The 12351-nt window shown below is 39.4% G+C and overlaps 1 protein-coding gene across 1 annotated transcript; it reads left to right on the forward strand.

Annotated features, from left to right (window-relative positions):
* The first annotated feature begins 502 nt into the window (after window positions 1–502).
* On the forward strand, window positions 503–11087 carry LOC143446949 (centlein-like). Its single transcript, XM_076946831.1, has 30 exons — window positions 503–611; window positions 1092–1222; window positions 1618–1769; window positions 1913–2038; window positions 2295–2349; window positions 2536–2682; window positions 3717–3893; window positions 4096–4199; window positions 4333–4480; window positions 4600–4700; window positions 4780–4864; window positions 4968–5087; window positions 5162–5238; window positions 5317–5484; window positions 5568–5707; window positions 6028–6175; window positions 6449–6667; window positions 6942–7116; window positions 7275–7479; window positions 7680–7730; window positions 7823–7974; window positions 8050–8130; window positions 8360–8506; window positions 8580–8686; window positions 8812–8911; window positions 9101–9256; window positions 9388–9573; window positions 9743–9831; window positions 10149–10374; window positions 10667–11087. The coding sequence occupies exons 1-30, from the start codon at window positions 587–589 to the stop codon at window positions 10790–10792; spliced, it is 3924 nt and encodes a 1307-aa protein (XP_076802946.1). The 5' UTR covers window positions 503–586; the 3' UTR covers window positions 10793–11087.
* Window positions 11088–12351: the final 1264 nt, after the last annotated feature.

Genomic DNA, 12351 nt, shown 5'->3' on the forward strand with positions numbered 1-12351 from the left:
TACCAATGCAAAATTTGTCCTATAAAATGCTGCTAGGTTGTTTATTGCGCCCATGCAAAACTTTCATCCATAAAATTAAAGAAAACTTTTTTTTGACAAGTTTAAAAATTTAGTTTTAATAGTTCATTGTAGCTTATAGGCCTAATAGCATAATTCTGTAATCACTATTAGGTGGTTAAAATTATTCTACCACAAAGTAGGTTTAGCACATTGTAGCAAACCAGTGACCAACGTATCTACCTCACCATCTAAGCTACCTCACCCACAAAAATGTGTTTCAATCCTTACACAAAAATTGTCGTCATAAGCAAGGCGAAATACAAATTTCAGGTCTAATGAGTCTAATAAGTCAAATTAATGACGACACAATTTATAGTAGTTGGGGTCAAGTATATAAATGCATTCTCTGGATGTGCACTTCTACACTAGACCCCAAATTTCACCTTTTACCCGGTTCCACAAGTTCAACAAGTTTTTTTCTATGAATTTTGATATTTTTGTGAAGCTGTTCATTTAAGTGTAAAATTAAGAAATAGAATACAAACAAATGCATGTAGAAGCTGAAAGCACTCTTTAAAGTTTGACAATGGAGGATTTATTTAAGTCCAAAGGTGAGTTTATTGCCCATTTTCTCACCACAATTAATTTTCAGATTAACCTTACATAATTAATTGTAAATAAGTCAAATATATAACTACCCAAAAGTTTTGCCTGAACACGACAAACTGTTGGCATGTTTGTGTATCTGCCACCTGCTTTTATTTTGGCTTCTTTAGTTGCTATGCCAATGATTTCAAAAGCGTAATTTGTAAAATCATTTTATCTTATTTCGTTATTAAAATTGTATCATAGCAATCAGGGTTTTTCTGTAAATGTGTTGTGGGTTACTTCATAGCTCTGTTTGATATAAATGTACATATAATGTATTCATATAGTATTATTATTATTACTCGTAGTATTATTATTATTACAACCTCATTATTACTTGGTGGAGCGTTTCCTTAAGTGCAGTAATCTGCGTCATATTCTTTCCTTACTTTGTGCCAAATATGACAGTTGAATGATTCCTAATAAATATATTGTTATTGCAGATGCGGAAATCAGCAAGTTACTTGCAGAGAATCGAGAACTATCAGATGAACTCAGACAATGTCAAGCAGATAAGGAGTTTGTGTGGTCGCTATGGAAACGCTTGCAGGTCTCGTCACCTGATCTTACACAGGTCATGTCTATTCCAAGTTATGTTAAGGGAAAGCGCTATCATATGTATATATTTGCATACTTTTATTAACTCGTTCACATAAGATTACTCGGAAGTAATTATGATGTAAACGCCAGAAATCCTATACAGTAACTTTATAATTGGCAGTAATCCATATGTGAAATAGCAACTGGCATCCCTTTAGTATGTACCTCTCTTGTATGTGGTACCAGTAAGTTTATGCACAATCTATACATATTTAATTTAATAGGTCTATTTTGCTTATGCACACCCATAGTATGATGGCCTGGGATGGAGTTATGATGTAATAATTCCTTAATACTCAACCCTGAAGGGGGCTTGTGTTAGTGAACTATATATAGACGCTAATTAAATCGTATAATTCTAACTTGCAGGCAATTAGCCTTGTCATGGCCAGAGAAAAGGAGAAAGCAGAGACAAAAGATCGAAAAGTTTTAGAGATTTTACAATCCAAAGATGAACAGATAAAAGATTTAGAAGAAACCATCACAAACCTTTCAAAAGAAATGGACAAAATGAAGACAGAGTAAGAATATATTATTTGTTAATTTAATCACATTCACACTTGCTTGTTTGCTTTGTTGTTTTCTCAGTCATATATGTTTCTATAATGCATAAATTATAATGCAAGTTTTATCAAAACATCACCACTGGTATAAAACTTTCAAGGAAATCAGACTTAGAGTTGAAGGGCAACAAGAATGTTACTGATTGTCTGGAATTGCAGAATGAAATTTCTAAACTCAATCATCAAATCAAGAAAATGCAAGAAGAGAATGAGGAAAGAATAAGCAGGTGAGCTGGAAAATCATTAAGATACAAATACTAATACAGTGATTTTAATACAATGATTTTTTTTTTCATTCAGTTATCACTTGTAGTGTTATTTCATTTGTTTGCAATGTTCTATTTGTTTGTTTTTTTTTAAAGAGCCTAGTGCTCAGATTATTTTTAGCAATTGGTGTCCTGTGAATAGATGAATGGGTAATTTTGTTAAACATATTGATGTACATATAATAGACTACGTTACACATCTGTCATATTTCTGCAGCTACAAGCGATCCTTGTCTGTGGTTGAAAACAAAAAGGATGAATTTGCTGAAAAGGTTCACTAAGTGCTAAGATAACATTTAAAAGTTTTCCAACAAATAGGAAGCTACAATCTGAGCCTGTGTTAATATTTCTATGGAGTTATTCTCATTTGTTGATTATCTAGTAACGGTACATGAATTGGAAGTAAAGCATGTTGGCCGTATGTCTCAGGTAAAATCCTTGTCTTAATGTTTGAACAGATCACTGCTCTCTTGACCGACCTTCAAGCGATGAGGTCTAAATTGCAAGACTCACAGGACAGCAATGAAGAGTTATCCGGCAAGATCATGCTCCTTCGAAATGAGGCTCATGACAAAGATGCTGTGTTAAGGAGACTGACAAAAGAGGTGATCACTCTGGACGATTTTTCTTGAATTATTGATTGATGACTACGCACCTAACCCTCAATCCTTTTCTCCAATTGTTGTATGAAATGTGTAATAAATTATTAATTAAGTCTACCGGTACATATTATGAGTAATGTATAGCATTCTATGATGTTTTTCACCTCAGCAATGATATTTTAAATTGAAATATTCATCAGTGATGTTTTGAATAATGAAATGATGTCTTTGAAAAGTTTTGAACTCTGTGCTTTGTACTAAAATTCTACTTAATGTTTAACATAAATCTTATGAGTTTAATGTAAATTATATATATATGATTTATAAAATGTTTTGTTTGGAACATAATTGAACAAAACAGTTAATTAGACTACGCTACCACAAACTGTTCCTAGGTTGGGCAAGTAGTTTTACTAACCAGTGCAACCAATAAGACCTGATATTTTACTATGTTTCCATTTTGTCAGAGCACACAATGAAGTAGTCTGTTTTGTAAACAGTGTAAACAAAACACATGAAGTGGGCTTCGCTACCGTAATACCTTTTCTTGTTTGCGTAATGTTTTGGGTTTGGAAAGTGCTTTTATCTTGAATTGTCCAGTCGGTTGATTTTCAAATCCCGTCACTGATAACAACTGTACAGTACAAACAGACAACAGTAGTCCAATTTAGTTAGAAATTCAGTGAAGTAGTTTGGGTCAAGATTTTACCAATACAAATACTCAAGATTAGGAGATTTTTTCTTAAGCCCTTCTTTTTGTGTGCAAATCACTTAAGATGTTTTAGTCGAAGAGATTAATCAGTCAGTTTGAAATTTGTTTCGGTCTTATCATGAGTCATTTTGTGATGAGTGAATATTTTGAGTCTATTTTCAAGTTTTTTTCCTTCGTTGCCAACCGTATTGTTCATAAACTTAGCACAGAATTTTAAACAAGTTATATGCTTTGATAATATCCCATCCCAGCTTGTTGATTTTATGGCTTGTGATACGATGTAGCAGTTACAAACTGAGCGGCTGAAATTGATATTTTTGTGCAGAGAGAAGGCCTAGTAATTGAGTTGGAGAATGTCAAGTGCGACTACAACAAGGTGAAAAATGGAGAAGTGATAAGAAAACAAGACTTACAGACAAAGGACAGAAGTTACCAAGATATCAAGGAGGCGTATGAACAACTTCAAACTCACAATCACCAGCAGAAGCAACTAATCACACAGGTGGGAGAGATGTGTATAATGTTATATAAAGGATGTTCTATGTATCCTTAGTATTATAGACCTAATACTGTATATAACTTAAGGTTACACATGAATAGGTGGTAAATTGTGTCTTAACATTGGCATACAGTGCGCTGATATTTTATAACTGTTGACCTGACATCTTTTAAGTGTTTTAATTTCTGTGATATGATCCGATTAGTTGCAAGAACTTCAATCGAACACGCAGAAGGTTGTCAGTGAGCAAGAGTCAAAGCACAGAAACGAGAAGAAGGATTTGCAATCTGTCTATGATGAACTGACAAAGTGAGTTGCTTACTAATTTACTTACGACACCTGCAATAAACATCCAACATCAACCTGCCATCTCTGTTAACCCGTGTTTTTGGGCCAATCAAACCTTGAATAGAACTGGTCTTGAGTGAGCTTTTGTCTGCAGGAAGCTCGGCACACTTGACAAGGACAACGATAAGTTGACAAGAGATAACGCAGAACTGAAGAGAAGGGTTCAAGTCCAAGATCAAGCCCTTCATGACACAGAAAGAGAATTGAAAAAATCAATTGAAATGGCAACGAGAAATCGTAGAGTGAGGCTAGAACTGTGCAAACGAAATAATCATGCATAGTAGTTGAAACAATTTTGAACTAATCATTGTGAATGAGAATTTGTTCAATGTACATCTGCTATCAGTGTTTCCCTGTTTAGAATTATAATTTCACTGACATGGACGATCTGGCTGAACAGGTCGATTTACAAAGAAAAGAAATTGAAGCCCTGCAGAGAAGATTGCACGACAAAGCTGGAAGGTTTTGCACTGAAACTTTTACACTTGTTGCAATCGGGTTACATACAATATTCCTTTACTTGGTTTTGAAATTGATTCAGGAATCGTCGATCAGACTCACCGTATGATGATGCTGGTGCGGATCAGACATTCTCGCCGATAATTGAACGAGGAGCAGGAAGAAATGTTAGAGAATCTAATAAACAATTTTGTCTTTCCAATTTATGATTAAATTATGCTCGCCTTAATATACTGGTAGTGTCTAACCTTCTCACCTGGCATCGTTTAGCCTTCAAGGTCTCGTTCGTTGTCTCCGGGAGGAGCAAATCGTCACGTGCATCTGATGCAGAAGAAGTTGAAAGCAACCGAGACAAAACTGGAGGATACAAAACAACTTCTCCATCTCAAGGTTGATGTAGAAGAAGATCATCTGTAGAAGTTGAGGTTTCCACTTTATTAAATTTTATGGTTTACTTGCAACAGAAGGAGGAAATTCGCGAGATACAACGAGCTCATAACAAACGACTGGAAAGACTTCGAACACTTCAGTCTGACTACAGGTGGGTGCTTCATTAAAGAGCACCATCGTGACACACATCTCGATGCAGAGTAGAAGCTAATTTGCTTCCTCCATTAAGGTCACTCAAGTCCGGGTTGGACGAAGAAGATGGGCGCGGGTCACCCAAAAGACGACACAGGAGGGCAGCAAAGAGTGATCCGCGAAATCTAAGGCAAGAAAATTCCGAAACTGTGTGGAATGATTTGGCGCAGTACAAACAAGAAAACAGAGCCCTGCTTCAAGAAAGGTCTGGCAAGAATTTTGCAAAATCACCCGGTCAGCTGTATACATGGGTCAGTTGCACAATAATTTAAACCTAGAATTTCCTAGAATTTCAATGGAGGAAGAGTTGGACGGCCTCCGAGTTCAAACTGCAATGGATCGAGCCACGATCCAAGATCTCAACTTGTGCTTGAAGAATGAAAAAGAGGAATTGGTATCCAGGCTGAGGTCATCGAGCAATGTTCATGGTAAGTTAGTTAGTAACTAGTTAATCATAGTAAATTAGTAAAGTTAGTTCTACAACCAGTGTGTGGATTTAAATTGCTCGATGTGCCACAGATGAATGCTTTCATTAAAGAAGCATGTGCTTGTGATATTTGCATTGGGATGGATTGTGCTGGACCTGCCTAATTCGTTTGTAAACTGGTTGTTAACAATTAGATTGCTCGACAATACAATTGAACCAGAACAACAGCACACATTCTTCCAGTCTATTGTTAACATCAAATAAAACACTGTGTAATCTGATACAAGGGTTGTAATTGGCGGCTCTATCTTTTTCCCACAGATCGGTTGAGCAGCACGCCAAAGAGAAGCAAACATGAAACTAAGCCCAGCAGAAGAGCGACCAAGAACTTGGAGAGAAGACTGGAGAATGCAGCAGAGGACAACAGGCTGCTTAAGAAAGATAAAGATCGTCTTCTTGATGACAACAGGTATGACCAGTGTTTTTTTAAAACGTGTGTTTAGCTACCGAAACGGTCTCTTAAGTTTCTCCAACTCTCTCTCTCAAATTTTTGCTTACGCAACTACAGTGGAAAATTACCATTCAGTCTTTGAAAGTTGCGATTTCTTAAAATTTCTTAGCAGTCGCCAAAGCCTAACCTGAATAAAACTTATGACTTTGTATTCTACGACTTTGTAATTTCGTTTCTAATATTCTGCTTTTGTTCGTTGTGCTACCATGACTAATTTTATGCCTTTTGAAGATCATTGAAAGATGAAATAAAGGCACTGAAGCGTGAAACAACAGAGACTCGTCAAAACGGTACAAAACTGCGACAAGAAAACGGCGAAGTTCGTCGAAAAGTCGAAGCCTTGAAATGTGACAACGACCAGCTGCTGCAAGAAACAGGAACACTTAGGACAGAAATCCAGGGACTGAGGACGGAAAATGCCGCAGTTCGATCTGAAAATTCATCTCTAAGGTAATTTTATACGCGAATGGTTTAAACTCCACTTGTTGTTTGTGGCTACTGCCGGGTCAGTGGTTTACCGCCTGGGAGATTCTTTAATTCGTCATAAAGAACTTATTAAGTAATAATTTTGAAGTTGGGAGTCGGCGAGAAACGAATTATTGCAGGTAGGGTCTGCAAGTAGGAAAAGTCCGGGAACCACTGGACCAGGTTAATTGAGCGTGACGAAACAATCACTTTTTTGCCGCTAGTTTGCGCCTCGTTTAAATAATTATCCGCGTCTTAGATCTGAGAACAGCGATCTGCGTCAAGACGTCGCGGACTTCAAGGCGGAATTGGTCGGTCTTAAAAACGAGCTGCAAGAAATAGATCTCTCCACAGCAGAAACCGAACGCCGTTCCACAGCACCAAAGCAATCCGGCAGCCCACATGAAGGACAGAAGCCAAGCATTGCTAAGAAGGTGGGGGGCGATTGTTGTCATTCCTCCTTTTGCTTTAAACTTTTTCCACGTGTAAGTGACGTTTCTTATAAAGCTGAAGACCTTTCGCGTTTAACCCGATTAGCTTTGTTGCTTATTCCACCCACCTACACACAACCGTGAAATGTTCAACCTCGCAGCACCAGAAGTTCCTGAATCGCTCCATCCAGAACATGAAGGAGGCGTTCGGGGAAGACTTCCATCCCGGTGAACTCACTGACCCCGTTTCCACGACAACCATGAGCGAGGACACGCAACATCCGGAAGAAGGCGGAAGGTCGGATGCAAGCAGTCTAGGACAGAGCATCGTGAGAGCTTCAAGAAGAAGGAAAGTGTACAACCGAGGTGAGAGGAATGATCGCATCAGTAGTGTTATGTTTGAGCGGAACATAATTTTAGCAGAGTGTCTAAATGGTCTCGTGGAGCGAAACGTAAATATGCGACGAGATTAAACAAATTTAAGTAAATAGCCCAAGTTAAGCTTCGCATTGTGTTAATATAAAGTATAAAAATTTTAATGGATCGTGTACTTCCATGTTCATCAGATTTAGACGAAGACAAAGACGACGACGACACACTCGTTGATGAATCAGTCGGTAAGTTACCTCCCTTTATCACCGAACGAGTTTAAAACGTAATTTTGCCGTCGTCGAGAAAGTTTTAAAGACATAAAACTCTGCCCAAACAGATCCCAGCCCAAGGAGAATGAAATCATCGAGACCCGCGTCGCTTCCAAGACACGGGGATGGAGGGAGTGTTGCCGCCCTCAAGCGGAGACTCGCTTCTCTCCAAGCGCAATGCTCCTCGCTTCGAAACGCGAAACAGAACGCCGTGAAAAAGGTGAATGTGACGCGATACCGATACGGTCACCCATAGTCAGTGCATAGTTACTTGAGCGTTGGTCTTTGTACTCAGGTGAATGACGAGAAGGAAAAGAACTCGCAACTTCAATCCGAACTTTCGAGCTGTCAGAATAAAATAAAGAACATGAAACAGGTGGAAATATATTGAATGCTTGCGCATTGTATGTCGTCTTTCACATGTACGTCGTTGTTGGCCACCGGTAGCTTTCGATATTAGTTTATTGTATAAAATTGTACAAATGTCACCACATTTGCGTATTTTTCTGAAATTTTACTCCACTTATATCGCCGGACCTTGGTTCATAAAACAGTCAATAATAAGTGCATGGAACGACCGTAGAACTTGCATTATTACGTCATAGGCAATTCAGCGCTTAAACCGCGAGTCGGAACTGCTCCAGCGAGAGCGGGAAGATCTTCAACAGGGTTTGGAAGACGCGAGAAAGAGCCAACCTCCTCCACAGGTCCACTCCGATGCAGATTACAAGTACCTGGAGAGCAAACTGAAGGTAAAATCTTGTCACATTGGAATCTTGCGACCTGGCTCGCTTCACTCTTCATCTTGGTTCGATTTTATTTCAGGTTTCAAACAACGAAGCCCAGAAGTTGTCGGACCAGGTGAAAGATCTTAGGAAAGAAGTTGAAAGCAAGAATGAACAAGCAAGTATAGAGAAGGAAAAACTGTCCAGGTATGCAGAGTGGAATGATAGCGAGTTGCCATCAGCCAATTTACAATCTAAAGACGACTGCTTATAAGATATAAATCTGTACGAGCGCTACCAGATTTGATGAAGTCACCTTTCCGCATGTTTAGGCTGGAGAGAGATGTGGGAATGAAGCGACAATTGATCGACGAACTGAGGGTCAAGGTTAAAGATCACGAAGGTCGCACCAAGGAAGATCACAATAAAAATGTATTTATTACTTCACAATTACGTCTCCATTGAAGCTTTTTTATTCTATTCTGGGTTAACACGGTTCTGCCGCCATCATCCGCCACCCATCAAACCTCTATTGCAGACAGCTTCGTTATGAACTGTCCGCTTGTTAATAATTCAGCTAGCTATGAGTTGTGTCGTCATAACGTTGTCTATCTAACGCAGCTTGATTTGCAAGAGAAGCTGAGACAGATCGAAGAAGATTTGAGCCATAAAAAGAACCACGTGGAGTCGCTGCGGAGGCAATTGCAGGTTTGTACGAAGGAAAAGTCGCGCTATGAGGCAATGTACAACAAGTCGAGGGAGGAACTTGAAAAGCGGGTGAGTTATTGCGTCATAATCACTGCTTTGTTTTGTAAAACTTGAAACATTTTATTATAATTAGTCAGCTGCAAAGTGAACTGCCAACATTCCTGCTAGCATACGTCATAATCAAGTTGTTACGTCCATAGTGCCAACAACTGACATCGGTCCAAGCGAGCAAGCTGGAAGCGGAGAACGTGACCTCCCAGGTCCAGCAGGAGGCGGAGCATCAGCTCCAGGCTCTTGCATCCAGGAGCGAGCTGGCGCTGGATAAGTTGAAAGGAAAATCAGAGCGAGCGGATGAAAAGACGAAAGAGTTCAACACTTTTGTGACTGTGAGTCGTCTCTTGTCATGTCATTTTTTCTCTCTCTTTTCTCTCATTCTCTTCTCTTGTCATTTTAGTCTTTTGCGTTCATCTTTGCTGGGTTTATTTCATAAACACAGATCCAAATAACGAATAAATGGATTAGTTGTTGTTGAAATTATCCCATCGTTTTATGCAGAGTCTGACGTCACAGTTGTTCGACCTCCTATGTCGTCAGAGGGACTTGCTTTTACAGGAAAAAATCTCTCAGGCTGAGATGAAGTCGAGGTGAGTTGATCTTCTTCATGGCCGGATTATGTTCAGGAGGATGCGGTTTTTCCAGAGCATTTGTTGCTTCAACTTATGTGGCTCAAATTGCATAAAACTCTTTAAAAAAAGAGCTTTTAACTTAAGCCAATGCAGCAGGCAACCTGTTGTTAATATTAAAATGATTGCTCGTTTTTTGGCTTCCGTATTTATTCTTCGAAAATAACTCGCAATTTCCGATAGTTTGCCCTTGAGTTAAAATTCAAATGTGTTTCATGACACGGAAACCCTCAAAGAAGATTTTGTCTTTTCCTGACGTGTTAACCACTTGTGCTTAGACTGAATGAGTCTGGAGGCAAGAGGGCATCATCTTCCATGAGCCACGCGCAGACTGTCGCTTGCAACATCCTCAACATGTCGAAGAGCGATTTCGAAGACCTCATGGCTCCGGTGGATGTTGGGAGGTGGAAGACCGAGCAACAGCAATGGGAGGAGGATAAAATCCTCATGAACAAACAGGATCAAAACTGGAAGAACAAAGTTGAAAAGATTGCGGCGGAGAACGTGAGCTCTGCTGGTTGCTGTCATGTTACCTGTTTGTGTTGGAGTGTAGCATAATCTGTTTATTGTGTGTGTAAGATTCTTACGGGTTCGACAGCCCTCTCCATGCATCAAGGGCGTACGTTTTGAAGGGCAGAGTCCCCTTGAACGGCTGCGATGTTTGTTAATAGAGAGTTGAATGCCAAGTTCACTGCTAATGTGAACTAAGGGACGGCGACCATAAGTGTGTCAGTAACAAACAGCGCGATCTTCGTGTCGATTTCTGCTAAATATGAACTCTTCTGACGTTTTTCAGCCGCCATTTGCCAAATCCCTCTGTTGCTTGCTGTGGGACAAGATACAAGATGTTGTGAAGTTGACAGAAGACAGATTCAGGTTGCAAACAGAACAACTCGAAGATGAACTACTCGGGAAAAGCTAGACGTGATTGAGTTTATTACGTCACTAAGATCATGACGTCATCTTCGCCGCCTTTGCACTTTTTGTATTCCTGTGAATTCTGACATGACATTGTTATTTATTGTATGCAAGTATCTGTGTTATATTAGTTTGTAGGCGACAATGTATTGCGCAAATGACAATCTGTTCACTTGCAACTAAACTTCACGATTAGTTTCTACATTGGACATTTTACCTTTAACGGGTCATCCCGCTGCTGTATCGCTTCTAACTAGACTTTAGATATTTTTATAATAAAGTTCAGACAACCAACCATACCTCCTGATGCATTGTTCGAAGGAATGCCATTGTGACGCAATAAGCGTGAAATAGATAAAAGTGAGAGAAGATCAGTAGATTTCGCTTTGATAAAGTCATTAATCAAATTACGGTTGATAGCCTTGCTACGGTCCTTGCTTACAAATGCTCGATCGATTCGATTTAAAATCTCACTTTAAATGCCCAAATCGTGCGATAAGAAATTTCTCGTCTTCATTTCATCCATCATTGTGGCAGCTTTGAGCCGCGATTACAGACGATGGTCTTCTGGATTTTAGGCAGGAAACAAAATAACTTCAAATATGAGACAATAAAATTCGAAATGATCGTAAAAAATTTACACCGTCGTAAAAATGACTATACAAAGGTCAAGAGGTCATGACTTATGTGCAAATTTCCGACCCAGTATATTAGATGCCAATCACTGAAAGATGCACAAGATACCTATTATCGTGGTTTAAAGGGCAAAGCAGTAAAACTGCGGAAGAAGTTGTCGAAATTTTCGCGGAAATCCTGCTTTGAAATAAAGGAAAGTGTGACGAATCGACAATTCGCGTCTTGAGACGGCAATGAACACAAAAATGTCAAAGTTCGTCGGATTTTAGAACGTTTTACTCACACAAACACATTAAAGCCATCTTATCACAAAATCGGGGCCAAGAAGCCCGGGGTTCGGACGCTCCTTTGGACCCGATCAATCTTCTGAATGGTCCCGAAAAGTGGTAAGTTCCCAACTCCGATGAGTTCCTATCATCACAACCATTCTGACGGAAGACGGAAATCAAAAAAACTTTGCGTCAAATTACGAATCACTTCGTCGAAGTAAAAATGAGCAGAGTTGTTTGATAGAAAAATTACGGCTTTGTTGTAACTGTGTAGCATATAAGCATATCGGTTTCGTGTTAATCGGTGTAACTTGTACGAGGTAAAACCACTACAGCTTCTATGTTGTTATGGTTCGGCCGATCCTTGCGATGATTTATTTCCGATTCGAGTATGATTTATTTGCTCCACTCCATGGAGCTTTCACTGAAAGTCGCTCGACATCTCAGGTAAAACAGGGAAGTATCAAACCAAACAAAAGTTCACATTAAAGCGATATGGCAGCGAAAAGGCGATTAATCAAAGCGATCTCTTCCCTGAACGCGATGGGAATTTCGCACCCGAGACTCACGAAGTATTTCTCATTTCGCCCTGGGCCGGCGATGGCGCATTGATAAGTTTGGCGATGAACCAACTCACCGGCTGCGCCTCCAACACAAC

This window comes from Clavelina lepadiformis, chromosome 2, assembly GCF_947623445.1.
Source record: "Clavelina lepadiformis chromosome 2, kaClaLepa1.1, whole genome shotgun sequence".
NCBI classification, from domain to species: domain Eukaryota; kingdom Metazoa; phylum Chordata; class Ascidiacea; order Aplousobranchia; family Clavelinidae; genus Clavelina; species Clavelina lepadiformis.

Excerpts from the sequence above, each read along its gene's own strand:
- LOC143446949 (XM_076946831.1), top strand. The coding sequence starts at position 587 with ATGGAGGATTTATTTAAGTCCAAAG. Across the intron at positions 1,770-1,912 it reads ATGGACAAAATGAAGACAGA|GAAATCAGACTTAGAGTTGA; the intron begins GTAAGAATATAT and ends AAAACTTTCAAG. Across the intron at positions 2,039-2,294 it reads AATGAGGAAAGAATAAGCAG|CTACAAGCGATCCTTGTCTG; the intron begins GTGAGCTGGAAA and ends ATATTTCTGCAG.